The following is a 24,968-nucleotide window of genomic DNA, read 5'->3' as shown; positions in this document are numbered from 1 at the left end:
CTTCACTCCAAGACCTGAGTCTCCGCAGCAGGTACAGCCTGCTCTGCCCTTTCCTGTAGAGAGCATCTGAATTATGAGTCCAGTCCAGTTTATTGTTCAGATGAACACCAAGGTACCTGTAGCTGTCCACAGCCTCAATGTCCATACCTTGGATGTTCAGTGGTTGTAGTGGAGGATATTTGTGCCTGTGGATGTCTGTGGGACTCTCCCCAGCCTCAGGCTCAGGTTGAAGATGGGCTCCATCACCCCACACAGTTGGTCTGTGCAGGACCTGACGACCCTTGAGCTGATGCCATCTGGACCCGCTGCCTTCTAGGCTTTCAGTTTACCTGGTTACCGCGAAAACAGAAAACAGTTAACACCACGCCGATGTTGTTCACAGGACAGCAAGAGCAAACGATTGGGAGAATCTTGTCGTCGTAATCGTTCCCCTCGTACGCTTTATTACTCCGATTTCAGTGTTTTTGCCGCTCAACTAAAGCGCGCAGTTTACTTTGTGTTCACTCAAATGGAGTCGAGTCAACTAGCTCCACCTGTGACCGAGTGCCATAGCCTACAGCCAGATTAACTTGTGACACACATCTGCACCTGGCTCTATTGCCACGTTTAAATTCGTTCCAAGCACAATACATTTTGGAACTTTATATTTTGCCTGTTTCTGTGTCTTGCAAATAAACCTTTAAAATAAATGAAATGGTATTATGTATTAATACACAAATTATATACACAAAGTTATAGAAATCACCACTCCCGTTGTTCCTGATGATTTCAATAACATCACATAATAACATGTAACATCACATCCTGTAAGCATAGCCTGCCTGTTAGTCATGGGATTTCAGGCTCTTTTTAGAGAACCAGCTCTTTCGGCTCCCAACCGGCTCTTCAGGTTGTTTTGTTGCTTTAATTAATTCATTATTAACAATAATATAAAATTCTGCACAGGAATTACTAATGTAAAAAAATATATATAAGCTGTGGTTTTATTTATATATGTTTATATATAAATATATACGGTGGCCCCTAGAGACAAAGCACGTACAAATTCCAAAACACATTTCTAGCGTTAACTGAACTTCCAAAACAGAGCTATCTAGATCACTTAAATTACACAATTGAAAGCATATGTGTATTGTTTGTGTATTTATACACAAGCACTCATATATATTTAAATAATTAAAAAAAAAAAAATGTTAATTTACCTGTTACTACCACACACCAAATCCGGTCGTTGGTACTTCCTGGCTTGTGTAGCCACTAGGTAACAAAAGCTCAACGCTGCGCCTAGCATCCTGTCACAGCGAGTGAGATGAGCCGTGTAGGAAATAAAGGAGGATCCAAACGCAGGCACTTGTAAAGGTGTGAGGGTGGTTTATTAAACACAAAATAAAATGGACAAATGGCGAACGGAGCAAAGACTAAACTATACTGGGAACAAACTGACTACAGAACAGGAATCTGAACATGAATGAGAGCGAGCGGAAACAGATGACGGTTGACAGCAGGGAAACACAGATGAAGCAGGGTGGATACACAGACGGACCAGCAACTACAATGACAGAAGACACGACTAAAATACACACAGAGAAACACAGGGAGATAACACATAGGTGGTGGACACAGCTGGGAGTAATTAACGAGACGAGACAGGTAAAACTGAACACATTCACATGAGACGTAGACCTTCACAATAAAACAGGAAACAAGAAATCACTACACAAAGACGCAGACTCGACACTGAGAGACAGACAACAAATGACACATAGACTTGAACTATACTATACAGGCACAACCAACGGACAATTCCTAAAACATGAATAAACAGACACATAGAATTCCAATGATAATAATAATAATCAACAAAGCACAAGAGTAACAAAACGATCATTTGAAAATAAACCAAAACATAATAAACTCAAAATGCTGGGTCGAACCAACCCAGAACCGTGACACATCCTCTGTTGTCTTTTGTATGTGCTTCGGAGCTTGTACGTTTTTTGGAGTTTGTACGTGCTTTGTCTCTAGGGTCCACCGTAAATATACTTTTTTTTTATTCACTCCACATAAAATGTAATAAATAAATCATATAATACAAAAACCAACTATTTACATTTCAACTTTTAACTATTTAAATTTTCAGCTTTTTCCTTTTAAACAAATTTAAAGTGAAACAACACAAAACACTGCAAACCACAACACAATTAAATATAAATTAAAATATGAAACAAAAAGAAGATCCAAATTCTTGTCATATGGGCCTGCATGAATAAACTTTCTGAATCCTTTATCATCTGCAACTGAAAATAGTTGTGGATGATTACTATACCTTTCTAATGTGACGTTGTTGTCCCTGGCTCTCTTTCTCTCTCTTTCCCTCCCGCTCTGTTCCTGTGCTACTGCAAGTGTAACTGCAAGTGTAAGAGAAAGAAAAGAAACCCCACGGCTCACGTCGTTCACTTCAAAGAGTCGGCTCTAAGAGCCGTTTCGTTTGCGACCGACACATCACCACTGCCTGTGTCTTTTCTCTGGAAATGAACATTTTCAGCCAATATAGGTCATTCATGGCTGGAGAGAGTTGGTAGTCATATACAGTCTGTATAATTGGGGTTAATATAATAAACATTTGTAGGGACATTGCAGTTACTATGAATTTACAGCAGTTACACAGTGATTAGTAATAAACAGAGCCAGTGAGAGTGAGTGGATTTAAGAAAGTGAGTAACTCAGGTGTGTCAGTTGGTGTGTCATCTGTTTTTGAGTGTAGGGGAGAGTTAGAATTTCTTGGTTTTAAAGCTATGTTAGGAATATTCATAATGTAATTTCCAAAATTTGCATATGATCTGCAATTTGTAGCAGATCTACTGACTACACTGTTAACCTTTGCTGTATTTTTCACAGTAAAATACCACAAAATGCCCAGTAACTTACTTGAAAACATTTCTACAGTTAATTACTGTAATTTGCTATGCATTATGGGTATATGAAGGTTATTTACAGTAACTTACTGTATTTTTTAAAATTGCGGTAGTAGTTATACCTACCGTTAACACATTAGCAGTAGTGCTACTGTATTATGTGATTTGAATGGTTCATCATACTGTTTGTGTATTTTTACTCTTTCAGTGGTTGGTTGCAATAGTGCATTACATTTTAACTCTTTCACTGCTAACCATTTCCAGATTTTCCTCCAACCTATGCCATTTGTCAGTATGATACCAGTGAAAGTATTATGGTTTTGACTTTTTAGGGGACTTGCCTGTGTGTAAGGTTCAAGAATTCTGATCATCTAATCTGCTGCATGCAGTTGTATGCACATGCACAGCTGCTGCAAATGTGTGTTTGCCACTGCGTTGCCACAGAGATCAATTCAAGTAACAGCTGCTCCTGGGGAGAGGGAAAAGAATGCAGAAAGGCCTCCTTGTAGGGAAATTTTATAAAGCAAGGTTCTCCAAATCTCTCCCAAAATTCTGTGTTTTCTTAATTGACTTCCATTCATATGTAAAGACTATAAGGTTAACTACAAATAAAAAAAAAGCAGAATTCACATTGTTGCATCTCCATCACTTATCTCTGATTAACCCTGAACAAGATTCACACTTCCTTTTGTTAATTTTTTTACTTGCCACTATTCTGTTGTTGGATTTCACTTAGGCTGTTGCTGCTGTCTGTTTTTGTGTAATTTTGTACTTGTGACAAGTAGTGAATACAGTTATTTTAAAAAGACGCAGAAAGGCGAACTTCAGTCAGTGGAGAATATTGTAATAATTTGGCGGAGGCTTCTCAGAACGCTTCTGGGAACTAGTCAACCCAACTTAGTGAAACACACACTGAATGCATGCTGGCCCCGCCCAACCACCTACCTCTACCAACCACCACTCCCAACCACCACTCCATATCCTGACTGACATGACCTGTGATCCAGTGATTGACAGGAGGGGAAAGACAGGCTAACTTTGTTAGCTCTTTGTTAGGATATGCTCGAGAGGACAAAAGATTTTGCACCTCGTTATTGTTGGACCTCTGTGTGGAAACAGCGAACAGGACGTCATAAGGTAATGCAAAGGACTCTCCTACCTAACATACTCGTTTATTAATTTTTAAGAGCATATATTTTTTTTTTGTGTGGGGCTGGCGAGGGGGGGTTTAAACTCAGTGTTAGCTTGGTCGAAATAGCACATTAGCTGAATTATTCTGGAAAAAATAGGTTGTGTGTGTTTTTTTCTTTTCTTATTTAAATATATATTTAGATATATATTTTCCACGGGGAGGGGCGAGGAACACAGGCGCAACACAGTCTTTGTCTTTTTCCCGCCGAGTGTGGTGCATTGTCCTCCTGCGCTACTGTTCTATGACTATTGAGAAGCTGGCCAGGCTAACAGTGGCACATTTAGCTTCAGCTCTTTGAAAGACAAGACAAAGCAGCAGGTAAAAATACACATTTAATGAGAATAAAGAAAGACAACTTTTTTTTTGGAAATTTAGAGACTGCTAAAACAATCTTATCCAGTTTTGAGCTTGCTCATGTAGGTTAGCCTGCTTTATTTAATTTTGTGTGAGCTGCAGTATACAACATTAAAAAGTTAATATAACATTAGGTTGGTGGCGCTAGGAACTCCAACCTAAGTTTAATATTTATTATTTTTTTTAAGTGGGAAGGGGAGCATGATTTTTTTCCTTTAATACAACGTCTTCCAGGGTCTTTTTCATAGGAAAACCATGTAACGTCTGTGTTAGGTTGGTCAAAAGAGCAATTAGTTGAATTATTCTGGAAAAGATGGGTTGTGTGTTTTTTTTTGTTTTTTTCTTGTATTTACTTATGTAAATATATTTTTCAAGGGTTAAATAAATGCAACATTAAATTAACAATTGTCTCTCTGTTTTTTCCCGCCCAGTGTGGTGCATTGCTGTCCTCCTGCCCTTGCTGGCCGTGCTGACAGTGTGATGTAGCCTCAGTTCTTTGAGAGACAAGACAAAACAGCAGGTAAAAAGACATATTTAGTGAGAATAAAGTTAGACAACATTTGACTGCTAAAACAATCTAACACAGTTTTGAAGTTTCTCATGCAGGTTAGCCTGCTCTAATCTTAACTGTGGTTTATTGTTTCATAGGTTCCATTTAAATAGCAAGACAGTGTAGTGGTCTGTAAATTAGTCGCAGTTAGTTGCAGTGCCATTGTTAAGGGGTTTAACGTCAGCTTGACAGACCCTCCAAAATTTTTCCTCCAGTGTTTCAGGGTCTGCATGGTTTAAGTTAATAACATTGATCTATAGATAGTTTTTCTTTTAACTTTTTCCCATTTTATGATACAACCCAAGCAATGTAGATCCCTTCTTTAATAATAGAACAAACAGATAATAGATTAAGATGTTTTTCAGTCACTGTTGTGTTGTTGCCATGCTCTTTGCAAATTAAAAGTTAAGTCAAATTCACACACATGCAGCCATGTACAGGTGTAAATTTTGTGGTGTTTGTAGTTCAGAATTAAGACAATTTTGTTATCATATGAAGAAACATCAGCACACAGCTAATTAACAGGGGTTTGTCTGTTTTATATTGTATAAAAATAGAATACACACAGTTTGCTGCTGTTTCTCTTATTATTTATTATACACAATGACCAACAGGAAAAAACAGCCTAACATTTCAGCACAGGCCAAAATGCCAAAACATTAGGCAGTTTTTTCCTGTAATTGATCATAATTTTCATTACATAATAAATAATAAGAGAAATAGCAGCAAACCGTGTGGATTCTATTTTTGTACAGTGTGAGGCCTGCTATCCAGCATTCTTGTGGAAACCTTATTTGTAAGGGTGAGCACATTGTCTTATTGGACTCTTATTTGTTTTTAGGGAATAATTTCATGTCTGCAAGCCGCTGGATGATCAGTTTGGAGGGCAAGGTATTTTATGAGCCTGAGCAGATGCATGACTTTGGCAGCACCCTTGCTGTCTTCTTTGCGTCATACTACGTTTTCAACCTTGAGTATCAGGAGTCAGCGTCCATCACACTGGAGATGATACAGAGGTAATTACTTTACACCATTAAAGCTTACACCATTTAAGAGTGAAATATATGGGATAGCTTGACTACAGTTGCAGAAACAGGTGATTGCTGTAATGTATGTTTTAATTTTGAAATTAAAGCAGCCTTTTTTCCGTTAAAAGGTTCTTTGTGAGGATCAATCCAGACATGGGAACAAAATGCCCTGCAAAACTTGGTACAAGCCGCAAGACAGGTCGTGTCGTAAAGAGGAAGGTTACAAGCATCAGCCCTCGGATCACCACCTTCCTCCAGCGGCTCTCTGGAGGACTTCCAACTAGGTAAGAATACAGAGATGATAATATCTTTTACATAGCTGATAATTATATACAGTTAAGCCCATAATTATTCATACCCCTGCCAAATTTTGACTTAAAGTTACTTTTGTTCAACAAGCAAGTTATTTTTTGAGCAGAAATGACACAGGTGTCTCCCCAAAGATAATAAGACGATGTACAACACGCATCATTGTGGAAAAAAATATTTCTCAGGTTTTATTTATATTTTAGCAAAAAGTATCATGTCCAGAATTATTCATACCCTTCTCAATAATCAATAGAAAAAAGCCTTTATTGGCTATTACAGCAATCAAACGCTTCCTATAATTGCAGACCAGCTTTTTGCATGTCTCCACAGGCATTTTTGCCCATTCATCTTTAGCAATGAGCTCCAAATCTTTCAGGTTGGAGGGTCTTCTTGCCATCACCCTGATCTTTAGCTCCCTCCACAGATTCTCAATTGGATTCAAGTCAGGACTCTGGCTAGGCCACTGCAAAACGTTAATGTTGTTGTCTGCTAACCATTTCTTCACCACGTTTGCTGTATGTTTTGGGTCATTGTCGTGCTGAAATGTCCACTGGTTCCCAAGGCCAAGTTTTTCTGCAGACTGCCTGATGTTGTTGTTGAGAATCTTCATGTGTTGCTCTTTTTTCATGGTGCTGTTTACTGTGATTAGGTTCCCTGGTCTATTGGCTAAAAAACACCCCCAAAGCATTAGGTTCCCACCACCATGTTTGACAGTGGGGATGGTGTTCTTTGGGTTGAAGGCTTCTCCATTTTTATGCCAAATGAAGGCAACATTATTGTGACCAAATAATTCAATTTTTGTTTCATCTGACCATAACACTGAAGACCAGAAACCTTCTTCTTTGTCCAGATGAGCATTTGCAAAGGCCAAATGAGCTTTGGCATGCCTTAGAAGTGCCTGGAGAAGTGGCGTTTTCCTTGGTCTGCATCCGTGGAACCCAACAGTGTCCGTTGGACTGTCTGCCTTGAGACATTGCCACCAGCAGAGCCCAGATTCACCAGAATGGCCTTGGTGGTGATCCTTGGATTCTTTTTCACCTCTCTCACTATTCTCCTGGCCAGCACAGGTTTCACTTTTGGCTTCCGACAACGTCCTCTGAGATTTTCCACAGTGCGGAACATCTTGTAGTTTTTTTAATAATACTTTGCACTGAAGCCACTGGAACTTGAAAACATTTGGATATGGCCTTGTAGCCCATTCCTCACTTGTGAGCAGCCACAATGCACAGCTGCAGGTCCTCACTGAGTTCCTTTGTCTTAGCCATGAATGTCCACAGACCACCTGCAGAGAGCTGCTGTTTTTCACCTGTTGAGTTGATCAAAACAGCTATTTCCAATTAATCAGGGTAATTAGGATGCTTTAGAACAGCTTTGACTATTTGGAATGGTATGGAACTTTGGATTTTCCCAGAGACTGTGACAGTTTGTAAAGGGTATGAATAATTCTGGACATTATACTTTTTGCTCAAATGTAAATAAAAGCTGAGAAATAGTTTTTTTCCACAATGATGCGTGTTGTACATCATCTTATTATCTTTTGTGAGACACCTGTGTCATTTCCAGTCAAAAAATAACTAGTTGAATAAAAGTAACTTTAAGTCAAAATTTGCTAGGGGTATGAATAATTATGGGCTTAACTGTACATACTGTACACACATCCATACAACAGTATGAATGATCTCAGACAGATGTGAAAAAGTGAATAACCTGAGCAAACATGAATATTGATGATGTGTCTTTGACAGGTGGTGATGAAGACTACGCTGAACCCGACCATCCTGGTAACGGAAATCTAAATCCCATGTCACATTCTATTTCCTGGGACCCACTGATAATTATTACATTTTGTAAATGATTTTTGTTTTACAATTGTAATAGTTTATTTAATGTTCATGTTGGTGGGTTTGTCCTGTTTTTAGTGGAATGAAAAACTGTTTTCCTTAAAAAAATCAGACACAGAAAGGTGAAGGACTGTGTAGTTTTCATGTACGCTTCTATTTATTTTGGTTATTGACATTGTTTTTATTCAGTTGAAAAATGTTTTTCTTGTTTAAAAAAATTATCAACAATAAATGTTGGTTTAATTCACTATTCTGAGACTACTTTATTGAATTATATTGTTTTTTGTAAATGTTCTTATATTGAATATGAATGTTAATATTATTTTATATGCTGTAAAACACAATTACAGTCTAAACAAATTATACTGTACACAATTACAGTGTTATACCATAAACCACATTTGCAGTACAGTGATACTATAAAACTTAATCACGGTAAGTCTTTCTAACTGTAAACCACGTTTACAGTAAAGCTGTTATACTGTAATATATGTTTACAGTAAAGTGGTTGAACTGTAAAACGTCACAACAGTAAAGATACTGTAGATCAGTAATTACAGTAACTTACTGGCAATAGTGTTGCCAGTAAGTTACTGTAAAAATACAATAAAATGTCTAACAGTGTATCACATAGCAGCTGGAGCAGTCTCCAATGGAGGTCAGTCCACTACTGCCACCTGTGGCCAAGTGCCATAGCCTGTCTACTACTAGATTAACTTGTGACACATCTGCCCCTGTTTCTATGACCACATTGAGTAGAGTCTGAGTGGCTGCACTTACCCTGGTGCATTCAAATCCACATTTTTCTTGTAAAACAAAGGGGGGGCTAGCAAAAAAAGTTTGGGAACCACTGTCTCAACCTGTGAGAGAGACTTCAGTTCTACTTACATGTCAGGAGGAAGGGGACTGATCCTCCATGGATCTTTTACTTGAACGTGTAAAGCAGGAAGTGAAAAATAAATGTTGTTGTTTTTGTTTTTTTGTTTCTTGGCTGTTTCTTCATTCATGCTTGTTCACTTTCAGTACTTGTACCTGACCATCTTCAGAGGAATGTGTTTTTATTTTTGTTAAGTCACCTAACAATGAGCTGTGAGTCATTCACTCATTAAAAAATGTTGACGTCACCTAGTAAGAATACGTAGTTGATTGTTGTTCATTTGCTGTATCATATGTTTGAAAACCCACTTTTATTCCTGGGCTTTAAAATCAGAATGAGTTTGTATTACTTTTATTTATCTTATTTCTCACTCAAATCTTCTAATTTTATGATTCTTTTTCTTAACTCTTATCATATCTCCCTATGTTTTTATTTTTTTAATTATCTTAATTGTACAGCACCTTGGTCAACGGTTGTTGTTTTAAATGTGCTATATAAAGAAATTTGACTTTGACTTTGACTATATGCTATCATTTTTTTTTAAATGCAGTTGTGAACTTTCAGAAGAGGTTCAGTAACATTTGAGTCCAGTGATCTAATTTATGGTTTTGATTAGAAAGAAGTAAATACAATATTTTAGCTCTTTCTCTGATGGGACTGAGACACTTATTATGTTTTCTAAATTCTGTCTACTGACTTTTATCCACAGAGTCCAACATTATTCATTTTGGGACAAATACTCGCTTCCAAAGTGATGGAAGAGTGTTTGCTTTTGTTTTTCTTGTGTTTTTTCTTTGATGAACATAAATAAAGATGTATAATAATAATGAAAGTACTTTGTCGTGTCTCTTTTTACATGTCAGTTGTTTTAATCATGTAAAATCCCTTTTTATCTATTTGCATTTTTTTGTCCACTCTGGGTTTCCTTTTTTTTTAATCATTTATAGTTATTAATACTGAATCGTTGCTTCCTTTTACGCAATCACACTGGCATAATGTTGACAGGAAGCAGGTTTGAATTGGTTTCACAGGCATCACTTTTATGAAGACTTTTTTAATTTAACTCAAATAATCTGTTCTGTATTTTATCAGGTGCTTTTCACATCAGTTAGGGAGGACGCCTCAGTGTTTGGAGTCATATCAACCATTAACTTGACCCAAACTAGTTGAGACTGGAATATTTGAAGTTATCATAATAGCTTTCTTAAGAAAACAGGCAGGTTGAACTCCTTAAATCCAGAATGGAGATGGTATATTGTTTGTTATGTCAGATTAATCTGCTTTCAAAATCAACAAAGAAATAGTTTGTTAGTGTGTTGAATCCTGAGAATTCCAGACTTTATATTTAAGTGTGTTACACTCAGGTTTGCATATTTGTGAGCAGCACAACAGGAACAGTTAGCAATGCTAAAAACATGGGCGTAACAGCCACGTGAGAAAACGTTTACAAGATGATTTATCATTCTGTCATCGTTCCTGACAGCTGTGTTTGGGATCACGGGAACACGTGTGGAGTTTCACTTTAGGCCTTTCAGAGTTCCAGGAAGTACTTTAACACCAAACTGTGATTTTTTTTCTGGTAGTTGTAAGGGAAGTAAGTCAACTAAGCCAAATAAAACTTCACTAAAAACTGAAAAACGAATGCTAATAGCTCAAACAAAAAAAACTGTGTCATCCAACTGGAAGTGAACTTTGACGTCTACATGAGCTAATCCTTATGTTTGTCACTCTTTTCACTTCGTGGCCTAAATTCCCAAAGCCTCATTCTTCCTTCTCATCAAGGATTTGGTGAGCATGTCTGTCATGTTTTGTCTGGTGAGCGTAGGAGGAGCCTAACCAGACAGGCAGGAATAAAGAACCTGTCTCCTACACAGTGCCAGGAAGAGTCTGTTGCTAAAGGAGCTGCTCAGGGCCTCTGCAGTATCATGCAGGGGGTTAGCAGTGTTGTCCATAACAAACCTTTGCTTGGCTAACATCCTCCTCTCACCCACCTCCTCTTTGGAGTCTAGGGGACTGGCCAACACAGAGCTGGCCCTCTCTACCAGTCTGTTATACCCACAGCACCGTTCAGTATATTTATAGATAGCATGTGAAGAGCTGAATAACAAAAAATACCAGGAAGTTTTACACTAGCAGTTTCACCTGTCATCTCTTTTACATGATCTTACCGTAATGATCCACACTCTGAATTACAGTAAAATACTGTCTCAGCTGACTGCAGGTTTCCCAACTTTCTAAACAGTCAAGCTGCATAATGAGCAAAACCAGCACCATTGCCCAACAATGAGACACAAGCTAAGTTTCATGATCGTTGATATGCAAATTGAATTGATTGTTGATCAATAGCCATCCACAGAGTTAAGGAATGGCTGCAATCACAGTATTGCAAATTGGTGAAATATGTACCCTCAGGCCCCCTCCTCAGGTCAGAGATTGTCGCTCCTATAATTGGTCTCTTTGAGTCCTTGCTCAAACAGTGTCCTTGTCACAGCACTGGGTCTGGTCACTCAGTGTCTGAGTTTTGGGTTTAAGTTATGCTCTTTGAATTATGATTTTCTGTTTGTATTATATTTATAGTTCCTGGTTTCTAGGCTTCTGTTGTGTTTCTCTGCCTCCCCTGTGTTCTTAGTGAAGGTTTAATTCTGTTCTCCGTGTGTTGTATGCTTAGTCTTAGTTTTCTGCCTTTATGTCTTCCTGTGCTCCACGTCTAGTTACTTTTGTCTCTGTGCTTTATGTTCCCTCTGTTCCAGAGCCTGTCATGTTTCCACGTCTCTGTGTAAAGTCTGTGTCTTTGCAAGTCTGTCCTGTTTTACTTTGAAAGTCCTTGTCCTACTTCAGTGTATTCTGCTTTGCTTCATTTGTCTCCTTATGTCTGATTTGTCCCACCTGTTCTCCATCCTCTAGTTTTCCTGCCTGTTCAAGCCCTGTGTCGTTCTCTGTTGGTTGCTGGTACATCTTCTTGTCATGTGCTGTGTTTCAGGTTTTTTCTGGTTCCTTGTCTCAGGTTGCATGTTTCTTGTTAGCTTTCCCAGTTTAGGTTTTTCCCAGTTTAAGTCACTTCCACTCTCTGCTTTTGTTTGTATTTCGCCTCCCACTGTAGATAAAGCTCTCTCACAGTTAGTCAGTAGTCAGAGCCTGCTCTTGGGTCCACACTCCTCTCCACACGATCTACCCTCGCAGATCATGAAACAGCTCTTCAGTGCACATGAGATCAGTGGCCTGCAAGTATAAATAATAGCAGAGTCTTGGCTTGATGAGGCCTCCATGTCTGCGCTCCATAAAAGCGTTGAAAAGGGGGGTGTTCAAGTTCGACAAGAAAGCATTACAGTGATGCAAAACAGAATGGGGCAACTGTTTTAGAAATTACTGGAAACCAAAATTGTCATTGTAAAAATGACCTGCACCTTCCTAGTTCAAAGTGCAATGCTGTGACAGCGTGCCAAGTTTACACACGAGCATATTGGCAACGCTCATGCAGAGAACAAGCAAGAACAATAGAATTACTACTTATTGTACTGGAAGTGTGAAACACGTGAGTTTGGTGTGGCATTCACATGAAAGGTTAAACAGGACGCGTCCAGCGGGAACCTGAATGAGTGATGACACACTGTAAGTGTGAACCAGTGAAACAAAACAGAGCAGAGTAGGAACAGTGATATTTGTAACAGAAGCAGGAGCTGTAGCACCTGTAGTGTGTGGAAAACAAAAGAATCACTTATTTGGAGTTCAGTATTTGCTTTGGCAGATATACATCCATAGACCTTTTCATTTCTTCTTCTACATAAACTAGGAATAATTGAAGCTTTAACAGATGGTGGTATCAGGGAGCCAGTCTGTGTGCTGGCTGCTGATGGTGTTTATTGTCTTTATTTGGGTGTGTTTGTACTGATATGCCAGTACCTAATGCAATTACTGTAAATGACCTGAAAAGCATTCCTGCATATCTTTAGCTGGCCATGTGTCACAATGGATGGATTAGAACAATCCAGCTCTGACCTGGGAATGATTCATCCCAACAACCATGGGTGTGTTCATCAAGCCGTCTGTGACACAGAGCTTCCTCGAATGAATTACTCTGTTTACAGATTTAAATTACTACAAACTTAACAATGAAAGATTTTACGATTTGTGGCATCTCGCAGCAACATTACTTAACACCCTGGATCATGTCTACAGCAACATACACGGTGCATACAGGGCTGCACCACATCCCCACTTTGGACAGTCTGAGTACATCTCTCTGTTCATGTGGCTTACAGACAGAAACTGAAACAATTGAACCCTGTCATCACACCTGTTAAACTGTGGACCACAGAGTCTGAGAGCATCCTACAGGACTGCCCAAACAGACTGGGATGTGTTTCAAACTGCAGCCACCAAGGAGATCTGCTCTGTCACTATACAGGACTATGCTGAATATGTGACCGAGTACATCAGTGCCTGTGTTAACAATATTGTGCCCATCACACACATCAGAAAGTTCCCCTGTTGACTGGATCAGCAGTCAGGTACGACGCATGCTGCGTACTCGATCTCTCGCATTTAAATCAGGCAATGAGACGGAGTACAAAGCTGCGAGGTATGGACTGAGGAAGGCCATTACAGCGGCCAAGAGGCAGTACAGAGAGAAGCTGGATGACTTCTATTCTTCTGCTGACCCCGGTGGATGTGGCACATCACAGAGTTTAGGGCCGCCATCCCACACGTCAGCTCTGCAGGCAGTCTGCTAGATGACCTCAATGTATTGAGCCAGCAGGACCAGATAGCATCCCGGGACGGGTCCTTAAAGCGTGTGCTAACAAGTTGGCTGATGTTCTCACTCCCGTCCTTAACCTCTCCCTCAGCCAGAGTACCGTCCCCACATGCTTCAAGACCACAACAATCATCCCTCTTCCCAAGATAATATAAGATAACATAATAATTTTTGCGCATAAGGTCATCTTACATATTAAACCAGCATGATTTGTATTTTCATTGTTCTAGTTCTATTTGTACATTTTAACCTGCATCTGTGTTTGGACAGCAGAGAAAGAATTTCATTGCACAGAGAAATGCTTTTCTTTGTACACATGACAATAAATGCTTTGAAGATATTGAATCTTTAACTGCTTAGTACAGGGACAAAGTTGACAACAGGGTCCAATCAGGGGTGGGGATATGAATTTTCCCACAGGGTCACATGAGAAGCTGGGACAGTTGTGGAGGTCTGCACTAATAAGCTTATAGACAGCGGCCCTCCACAACAGTCCCAGCTTCTCATGTGACCCCGTGGGAAAATTCACTCCCCATCCCTGCTCTGGAGACTGTGCCATTGACCTCCTTTGGGTTTTGTCTTAAACTATATTATTTACATTAAGGAATTATATACCTGATCCCTCAAAGCATTGTTTTTTATACTCTAATTAAGTTTATATTGCTGAATTTAGGCCTGTTTTTGTAGCCCACAAATAAATATTTTCTGTTTGAACCCTTTTCATGTTCATCATAAAAGGAAACGTATGTCCATGATAACTGCATACAAAAACATTTGCAACAGCGAACAGCAATTAAAATGTAGAGTAAATACTAGGAAAAGCTAACAGGGAGAACAAGAATAACCGGTATAACTCGTTGGGAAATTCCTCTGTGGGAGGAACTTTGTACCGTGTCTTACTTTTTAGAGAGACGAGTGTGTTTTTGTGGACATTCGTTCTGCGTTCATCACGTCTTTCAAGACCGTCTGCCTGCATGACCTAAACAAGTAAGTGATTATTTATACCAACCAGACAGCGTAGAGAATAAATACATGAAACAAGACATCAGCTGCCTTTTCTTCAAGATAGACTGACTTTTGATCCAAATATTGACAGAAATATTTTTAAATAGAGGCACAGAAATAGTATAAGTAGATATGTCAGAGATGATGTGTAAAATGTAGGTGTATGTATTGTGAATGTAATCTGAGGTTTCAATCTTTAAATTAGAGCAACAACTACTATTACTTTTACATTTTTAACACGTTGACTGGAGTTTGAGTGTTAGAGAGAACTCAGTAAGGGGAGAGCAGTGGCCAAATAAAATGCATTAATAAAGAGCTGAGGGCTGATTTATTGGGGAAAAATTCAAGTGAGTAAAATAGTAAACATAGTGATGAAATTGTAAGAAAAGGTTCAGAAACAATTTCTCTTTATGTTGTTTTCATTTGAATTTTACCCATTGTCTCAAAACGTCTTTCTTTTAATTTAGTTAATCTACGCTGAAATAAGAAGCATTTCTTTGATTTTAAATCTGTCTACAAAGAAAATTATTGAATGAAAAGTCTGAGATTTTCTCCACTATTGACTCTTTCACAGCCTATTTTTTTGACCTGTTTACTGGTAAATCCATTAGATTCATAAAAATGTTACAATATGTGGTCACTAGGACCTTCAGGCTCTGTTTGTTATGGCAGTAAATTGTACAGTTTTCACAGTTTGTTTGCTGTTGTGCAAATTTCTACAGATTACCTTGTATATTTGCAGTCTGCAGATTAAACTTAAACATAGTTGTTGTCTGAAATAAATCTGTCCACTTTTCTCTGCGCTACAGCATAATGAGCTTTCATGTGTTTTCCCCTATTCTGTGAAATATAAGTGAAAAGGGCACACTGGACGCTTTACTTTGATCTTATGTTTAAAAATGTTCTTTAGTCTTCTTGGTTTGCCATTTAGATTTTTTAAAACTTAGATTTATACACCTGCATCTTTACAATCTGACCTGAAGAGTTTAAATCCCATAGTGTACAGAAGAATTTCAACATGTGTGGGTAACAAAATGTTATTTCTCTGTCAGAAACATGGCCTCCACACTGACTGAAGAGCAATTTCAGTGCAGCATCTGTTTGTACAGCTTCAAAAACCCTGTCTCTATACCATGTGGGCACAATTTCTGCCTGGAGTGCATCAAACGTTATTGGGATGTGGCGCATAAGTCAGAGTGTCCGCTGTGCAAAGAATCCTTCAGAAGTCGCCCTGAACTCAGGGTGAATTTGGCCTTAAAAGAAATCACTCTAATATTTCAAAGGTCGGTTGATTGTAACTATACTATAGTGTTTTATTTCAACGTTTTAGCACATTTGATTGAAACTAATCAGATGTACATCATCATCTTAAAGCTTGTTAAAGGAAATGAAAGGATTCAAACCAGCTCCAACAAACAGACCCATCATTCCACTACAGCCATCCAGGTCTGAAGAAGAGAAGGAGAGCAATAAGATCAAGGTGGGAGAAAGAAGTGGTCAAATATAACGATGCTCATGGATTATCTTGTAAGGAACTCCAGATAATCCAAGATGTAAAACACATGTTTTCAACTTCAACCTCTGCAGACTCAGATAAAGAAGACCCAAGAGCAGTATCAACAGATGATCCAGACCCGAATCAGAAAGACCGAGGAGATCAAACAGTCAATGGAGCTGAGCAAAGTGAGCATTGCTTTTTAATCATTTACAGACATGAACATTTCTTGGCCTGTTTGCTCTCTAAGAAACAAAACTTCAATTAATTTGTTTGTAGAAGCTCACACCAGAAGAAAAATAGCAGTGTTTCACTGCTTCATGTAGACTGTATATAAAAGACAGAGGAGACTCCCCCTGCTGGTCATTAAAAAAAATGCATTAGCTTCACTTTTCAAGCCTGGAATCCACTTTTGGCTTTTATTTACAGTTTATCCTGCTATTATATGCATTTTATTTTATTTTTATTTTTTTTTAGAAAAAGGGGCAATACATATTAATGAACATTTTAATAAATGTAAATATGCCAGATTATAGCCTTGGGCTAATTTCCATCTGCAGACCCTCTGGCAGGTTGGTGTTAAACACAAGTTAGTAAAAACATACAGAGACACTATTTACAGGTCATGTAACAGAGACAAAAACAGTCATCACATTATACTAGAACAAACAAATGACAAGAAGAGTGGACACAGAGGACAGCATAGATAACAATAACGGAAACACATCAATTATATTGCACAAACCCCAGTATTGCATATGCCCTGACTATCGTGATATTGCGTTCACCCATTGCACTAACAGTTGTTTCCCTTTTAGTAATACACTAACTCTTTTTCCCGTCCAATATAAAGCATGATTATTAAACATGATCACATGTTTGTGTGTCCCTCAGCCGCCCTTTTAAGTGACTCTTAAAGATGGGTAGACTTGTACTTTCCCTCACTGACAGTGGAGTGAGGGAAAGTATGTAGACTTAAGTAACCATGTGCACAAAAGACTCTGATTACAGGGCAGACTAATTATAGAAACTGAAAAGCTAAAATCCTTTCATATCTTCTAAAGTCAGGATTACTTCAGGCAAAGTATTTTTCCATCTTTAGTAATTCATATATGGCAGTGAGGCTCTGTTTTAAGAGCTCTGTTGATCTTTTATTAGTTGTTTTTAGTGATATAATAAACCTTCATCATGTAGACATAAAGAGACATAGAAAAGTAGAGCTGAAGGTTGGTTGGGACAATAGATCAACTGTTATCAGAGGACTGCAGGATGAACTCACTGAGATCATCTTCTTTTTGAACTTATGTCTTCTTTTGGGGGGAAATGTGATAAATTATGGGCATATTAATAACAATGATCATACATAAGCAGTTTTTCCCTAAGTTTAATTTGTTTTGCATTTCACTGACGAAGGGGTAGCAAAGTACAAAGGTGGTGCATTTTAACATATTTCACATATTAATTAAACTCTTTTCATATCTGCAGAGAAATAAAGAAAGAGAGATACAGGCCAGCGTTCAGGCTGCAACAATGATGGTAAGTGCCATTGAGAGAAACCAGACTTTGCTCATCAAGGAGATCGAACAGAAGCAGGAGGTGGCTGAGAAGAGAGCAGAGGAGCTTCTCAAGGAGATCAGCCAGGAGATCATTGAGCTGCAGAAGAGACGCAGTGAGCTGCACCTCCTGGAGCACATTGAGAACCCAGTTCAACTCCAGCAGGTCAGAATCAGTATTTATGTTTAATATTTCTGCTCAGCCAAGCAAGTTTAAAGCATCTAAAGCTATTGTAATATGATATGAATACAAACCGGCCTGTCTGCTTTCTGTCACTGATGCTGTTTTAGAACTTTTTACGTCTGAACGCTCCGATGTCCGTCAAGCACTGGGCTGACGTCAGAGTCCAGTCGGACAGCTACGTGGGGACTGTGAGGAGAACTTTCTCCAAACTGGTCGACATCTGCCAGGAACTGGAGAGGAAACTGTGTGCAGAGGGTCTGTAATACTTATGATGACATAACATTATAGTCTCTGATTTTAGGACACAAGACTTTCTTTGTATCACCGGTTCCTTTGGTTTTATCAAAATCCTGCCACTTTTTGTATTGCATATATATTTATATCATATTTTACACTATAAGTCTGCACATCACTAACTTTAGTGATACACTTAGGGTCCAAAAATAAATCTTGTAACATTTGCTAAAATATTAGTGAATATTTTAATTGTTCTATGTTAATGTTTAATGAAACTAAAATGAAACAGTTTCTTTTCTGATCTTTTGCAGAGGTAAACAAGATGAATAAATATGCAGGTATGTGTATGGATATGATATTTATATTGTGATTATGTTATATGGATTACACAAGACTGAAAATTTATCACCACCATATCTAATAAAGACTATTACTGATGTCAGTAGAAAGAAAGTGGCTCTACACACTGAATTAAATAATCTTTATACATGTACATGATTCAGAATACAGATACACTGTTGCCAAAAAAGGTGACTTCAGTAACAATGCTTCAAAACAACAGGGTTATTTTTTCATATTATTTCTTTAATCCTGAAAAATATGAATAAATCTGAAATAGCAAATCTTTTTGTGTTTTTTTTCCTGTTTCTGTCTCCAGTGGATGTAACTCTGGATCCTGCTACTGCTGCTGGCTGGGTGGTCCTGTCCCCGGATAATAAAAAGGTGAGCTGTAATTATCAGCTGCATGATTCCTGACTGTAACACCTTAACAAGAACTCAGAGTTAAACAAAGTCTTGTCCTGTTCACAGCTGTTGTCTGTGAATTACAGACAACAGCTAATAGATGACAGATATTATGCAGGAACTAAAATGATGGAAACTAGTGGCCCAGAACTCAGGAAGATGCAAAATAATGACAATTATGGCATCAGTAGTTGTTTTGAATGAATGTGATCGTGGCAATCCACAGGTGAGCATGAGCTACCAGCAGTGGAGGAACCCGCTACCTGACGACCCCCGCAGGTTCAACTCCTGCGTCGCCGTGCTGGGAAAACAAAGCTTCACATCTGGGAAACGTTACTGGGTGGTTCAGGTAGGATAAAAGGATCAAATAAATAACTGCTGTGATCAGTGTGAATATTATCCAAAGTGGAACACAACAGCTTTATTTAGAGTGAGATTTGGATTAAAATACACCAAAGAAAATTACACATGAACACACACACAACCTGTGACTAGGACTGTATAATGTATATGATCTAAATAAGCAGGAAAATAAAACTCTTTACGCCCCCTGGTGGCTACATGATGTTCACTTCTGATTTTATATCTGTTGTGTTTACTGTCAGTAAAAAAAATTATTATCAGTGTGTAGAGCCCTACTCTGCAGTTTAGCATAATTTTTGTCCTTCTTTGTGTTTCAGGTTGGGGATAAAAGAGACTGGGATCTTGGGGTGGCCCGGGAGTCCATCAACAGGAAGGGCGCCATCACAGTTCGCCCTGATAACGGTTACTGGGCGATATGCCGACGTAACGGTGGTAGCCTGTGCGCCTGCGCTGGGCCCGCCGTCACTCTTCACCTTAAAGAAATTCCTCAGAAAGTCGGTATATTCCTGGACTATGAAGAAGGCTCGGTGTCCTTCTACAACACAGAGGCAAAGACTCACATTTATACTTACAGCGGGCTCACTTTCACTGAGCCGCTGTATCCGTACTTTAACCCCTGCATACATGACACCGGGAAGAACACGGCCCAGCTGGTTATCTGCCCGATCGAGGCTGGGATCACTGCAGACACTTCAGCACGTTGAGCGAGAGACTTGGAGGATCCTTGTTAAAACCTCGAGAGCATCCACATTAGTTGTTTGGATAAGTTGTAATCTGTAAATGCAAACAAAAGGCACTGAGAGCAGAATGAAAGACCAAGAACAGGAGAAAATATTCTTCTCCCAAGTGTAAAGCGAACACCCTGAATATTATCTTGATACAGACTGCAAGCCCAAGCTTAGCTCCTGCAAGGTGTTTGGACATATTTATTTATTTATTCCAGTCAAAAGCTATAAGTTAACCACAAGGTTTGCTATTGTCTCTTAATCTTCCTGATAATATTTATAAAGAGGTTTTTAAAAAGAGCTAAAGACCCAAGCAAGGGTTCATCTGAACCATCCACTTATGTCTACTAAGGTAGGACAAATGTATGTAAATGGGGACAAAACTTCCACTGATTACCGACACTGTTCTCTGACAATGACACATTAGTGATGGTTTAGGAACTATAAGATGCACCTATACACGATCACTGCGGTGGATAGCACTGCATGAATCCTGCCTACATTTTTACACTACTCATTCTTTGGTAATTTATTAATATGGTATAACTTATATTATAGCTCAAGACCTGATTTAAAAGAACTTTATGAATCCAACTTTGTTTGGATCTTTGGTTTAAGATCAGGGACACGTCACATAGTTGCATGGTCTTATGAGTTCAGAGGTGCATGTCTGTTTTTAGTTGGTAGCACGTAGATCATAGTACCACAATAGTATATTAACATCAGTATATGTTGTGCATGTAAGACATCGAGTATATATAATTTCTTGCCATTATTGTAAAAATTTGGATTATTGTGATGTATTTAAGCTGAAATAAATGTGAACCGAATCCCTGAGAGTCTGCTGTGTTCTTTTAACTTTTTATCCCAACACAGAGTTTAGACAAATTCTAAAGTTAGAATTACAAAATGGATCACAGAAAACATATCTATTGTGCGGAGTGCAAAAAACACTTTTTAAGATAAGATAACCTTTATTAGTCCCACACATGGGAAATTTGTTTTGTTACAGCAGAAAGTGGACAGTGCAAAGTTACATAGCAAAAATTAGAAAAACACTGGAATAGGATAAGAATAAGATACTGTACACAATAGAATAAAATAAAATACTTTATACAATAGAATACAAATGCTATATACAACTGAGTATAATACAGCGATGCCAGAAAAGAGTATTGCACTTACTGTTATTGCACATGTGCAGATGTGTGTTTGATCAGTTGACAGCAGATAGAAGGAAAGACCTGCGGAGTCTCTCCGTCCCACACCGTGGGTGCCGCAGCCACTGAAGGAGCTGCTCAGTGCTGTCACAGTCTCCTGCATGGGGTGGGAGATGTTGTCCAACAGGGATGACAGCTTAGCCACCATTCTCCTGTCACTCACCACCTTCACTGGGTCCAGAAGGCATCCTAGAACAGAGCTGGCCCTCTGGATCAGCCTGTTCAGTCTCTTCCTGTCCCTGGCAAAGATGCTGCCGTCCCAGCAGACCACACTGTAAAAGATGAGGCTGAGGCCACCACAGAGTCATAGAAGGTCTTCAGCAGTGAGTCCTTCACTCCAAGACCTGAGTCTCCGCAGCAGGTACAGTCTGCTCTGCCCTTTCCTGTAGAGAGCATCTGAATTATGAGTCCAGTCCAGTTTATTGTTCAGATGAACACCAAGGTACCTGTAGCTGTCCACAGCCTCAATGTCCGTACCTTGGATGTTTAGTGGTTGTAGTGGAGGATATTTGTGCCTGTGGAAGTCTGTGGGACTCTCCCCAGCCTCAGGCTCAGGTTGAAGATGGGCTCCATCACCCCACACAGTTGGTCTGTGCAGGACCTGACGACCCTTGAGCTGATGCCATCTGGACCCGCTGCCTTCTAGGCTTTCAGTTTACCTGGTTACCGCGAAAACAGCAAACAGTTAACACCACGCCGATGATGTTCACAGGACAGCAAGAGCAAACGATTGGGAGAATCTTGTCGTCGTAATCGTTCCCCTCGTACGCTTTATTACTCCGATTTCAGTGTTTTTCCTGCTCAACTAAAGCGCGCAGTTTACTTTGTGTTCACTCAAATGGAGTCCGTCAACTAGCTCCACCTGTGACCGAGTGCCATAGCCTACAGCCAGATTAACTTGTGACACACATCTGCACCTGGCTCTATCGCCACGTTTAAATTCGTTCCAAGCACAATACATTTTGGAACTTTATATTTTGCCTGTTTCTGTGTCTTGCAAATAAACCTTTACAATAAATGAAATGGTATTATGTATTTATTTTTGGCCTACATCATTAAGAAATGCCAAATTATATACACAAAGTTATAGAAATCACCACTCCCGTTGTTCCTGATGATTTCAATAACATCACATAATAACATGTAATATCACATCCTGTAAGCATAGCCTGCCTGTTAGTCATGGGATTTCCGGCTCTTTTTAGAGAACCAGCTCTTCGGCTCGGCTCACTAAAAAGAGCCAGCTCTTTTGGCTCCCAACCGGCTCTTCAGGTTGTTTTGTTGCTTTAATTAATTAATTATTAACAATAATATAAAATTCTGCACAGGAATTACTAGTGTAAAAAAATATATAAGCTGTGGTTTTATTTATATATAAATATATACGGTGGCCCCTAGAGACAAAGCACATACAAATTCCAAAACACATTTCTAGCGTTAACTGAACTTCCAAAACAGAGCAGATCACTTAAATTACACAATTGAAAGCATATGTGTATTGTTTATGTATTTATACACAAGCACTCATATATTCAAATAATTAAAAAAAAAAAAAAAAAAAAATGTTAATTTACCTGTTACTACCACACACCAAATCCGGTCGTTGGTACTTCCTGGCTTGTGTAGCCACTAGGTAACAAAAGCTCAACACTGCGCCTAGCATCCTGTCACAGCGAGGTAGATGAGCCGTGTAGGAAATAAAGTTGGATCCGAAACAAAAAAACAAGGAGCACAAGAGACCAAACAGTCCAAAAACACAAGAAAACAGTTCAAGAACACAGGAAAACAGATCAAAAAACAAAACCAAACCAGAGCTCAATAGGAGTCCACGAACAGTTCAGGGGGTCGACCCGGAGGTCGACAGCACAAGAGCCAAAACAGTTCAGGGAGCCGACCGTGCACACGGCAACAGCGGCGGTGCAGGAAAAACCAATCAGGAGGCTGGCCACTTGGAAGGCAGTGGCGGCCACCGAGCAGGTCCGGAGGCCGGCCGCGAAGCCAACGGTGGCGACGAACTTTCTCCGGAGGCCGGCCTCGACGGCCATAACGCCCAACTAGAGGCCTAGAAAGCGGCCGGCAGAGGCGAGGCGGAACAGGACGAGCTGGGTCCCATGACGGTGTGGCAACTGCAGGACCAGACGAGGCTGGACCAGGCGTGGACGAAGACACAGAGGCTGACGCTGCAGGCGTGGACGAAGACACAGAGGTGTCATGTTTCGGCTGTGTGCAGGCAGGAGAAGGACCCAAACGCAAAACTCACCACGCAGGAATTAAACTCAAAAGCTGCTTTATTGCAGAGTGGCAAGAAAACCATAACAAAACTAAACTAATCTGGGACATGGATAAACTGACACACAGGGAAACACAGCCATGAGGGAGACTACGACACTGACAAAGAGAAAACACGGGGCTTAAATACACAGAGGGATAACGAGGGAATGAGACACAGAAGGAGAGCACAGCTGGGAGTAATCAGGCTGGACGAGACAAGGGAAGTAAAACTAGAAACACTGACACTGACATGAGACACGGACCTTCAAAGTAAAACAGGAAACACACTGACTGAACTCTAGACATGCAACTTAACAGCAACGGGGAGACAGAACATGAAACATGGTACAGAAAGGCACAGTAGGCAACATGGAACACACAGGGAAGCCATATGACAGAACTTAAGAACTAAACTTTTGATAACCATAATTGAAACCTAGGGAATAACAAAGACAGTACAACAAAGGACTCAAAACAAACCATAATATACAAACACAAGATCTCTTCAAAATAAAATAGGAAACCTAATGAGACGCAGACATGACAACCAGAACTTGACAACGTAAGACACAGACATGAAACACATGAAGAGCAGGGGAGACTTAACAGGGGTTGGAAGACACAAGGGGAATCTAATAACAAAGAACTAGAAAAACTCATGAGCTTAATCATATAAACATCCAAATAAACTAAACTCAAAACACTGGGTCATAAGACCCAGGACCGTGACAAGAGGCTGACGCTGCAGGCGTGGACGAAGACACAGAGACTGGACCAGGTGTGGACGAAGACGCAGAGGCTGACGCTGCAGGCGTGGACGAAGACACAGAGGCTGACGCTGCAGGCGTGGACGAAGACACTGCTGCGGAACCTGACGGCAGCGTGGCGGTTTCAGGCGGTGATGCTGCAGGCGACGAAGTGGACGCTGCAGGCGGCGATGTGGACGCTGCAGGCGGCGATGTGGATGCTGCAGGCGGCAGTGTAGAAGTCGCAGGGGATGATTCAGCAGGTGACGGCTGAACAGACTTCCCCGGACCATCAGCTGACATGAGGATGTGCTGGCTGGGTCCTCCAGGACCCCCAGCAGACGAGGCGTGGGGCTGGGTGGGCTCCTCGGACCCACCAGCTGACTTGGCTTGAAGCTGGACGGGCAACTCGGGACCTCCAGCAGACGTGGCTTGAGGCTGGACGGGCGACTCGGGCCCTCCAGCTGACTTGGCTTGAAGCTGGACGGGCGACTCGGGCCCTCCAGCAGAAGTGACATGAGGCTGGACGGGCTCCTCGGGCCCTCCAGCAGACGTGACATGAGGCTGGACGGGCTCCTCGGAACTTCCAGCTAACTTGGCTTGAGG

At 40.0% G+C, this 24,968-nt stretch overlaps 1 protein-coding gene and 1 long non-coding RNA gene across 3 annotated transcripts; both read left to right on the top strand.

The window, feature by feature from the left end:
• The first annotated feature begins 3,937 nt into the window (after nucleotides 1-3,937).
• LOC100696883 (uncharacterized) lies at nucleotides 3,938-8,139 on the top strand. 2 transcript variants are annotated; one of them, XR_002060026.2, is made up of 5 exons: nucleotides 3,938-4,052; nucleotides 4,893-4,981; nucleotides 5,853-6,027; nucleotides 6,168-6,323; nucleotides 8,094-8,139. It is a non-coding gene; the product is annotated as an uncharacterized LOC100696883 (long non-coding RNA). The 2 variants fall into 2 exon arrangements; XR_002060025.2 differs by lacking the exon at nucleotides 3,938-4,052 and having other exon boundaries at nucleotides 4,902-4,981.
• A 6,616-nt stretch (nucleotides 8,140-14,755) lies between these two features.
• On the top strand, nucleotides 14,756-21,069 carry LOC109194277 (E3 ubiquitin-protein ligase TRIM39). Its single transcript, XM_019355030.2, has 10 exons — nucleotides 14,756-14,806; nucleotides 15,877-16,107; nucleotides 16,199-16,304; nucleotides 16,412-16,507; nucleotides 17,805-18,038; nucleotides 18,164-18,311; nucleotides 18,605-18,631; nucleotides 18,952-19,016; nucleotides 19,264-19,386; nucleotides 19,718-21,069. Exons 2-10 carry the CDS (start codon nucleotides 15,881-15,883, stop codon nucleotides 20,102-20,104), a joined length of 1,413 nt encoding a protein of 470 aa, XP_019210575.1. The 5' UTR covers nucleotides 14,756-14,806; nucleotides 15,877-15,880; the 3' UTR covers nucleotides 20,105-21,069.
• Nucleotides 21,070-24,968: the final 3,899 nt, after the last annotated feature.

This window comes from Oreochromis niloticus, linkage group LG3 (assembly GCF_001858045.2).
Source record: "Oreochromis niloticus isolate F11D_XX linkage group LG3, O_niloticus_UMD_NMBU, whole genome shotgun sequence".
Lineage (NCBI taxonomy): Eukaryota > Metazoa > Chordata > Actinopteri > Cichliformes > Cichlidae > Oreochromis > Oreochromis niloticus.
The sequence above is the reverse complement of the archived record's forward strand: the minus strand, read 5'-3'. Positions and strand labels throughout refer to the sequence as shown.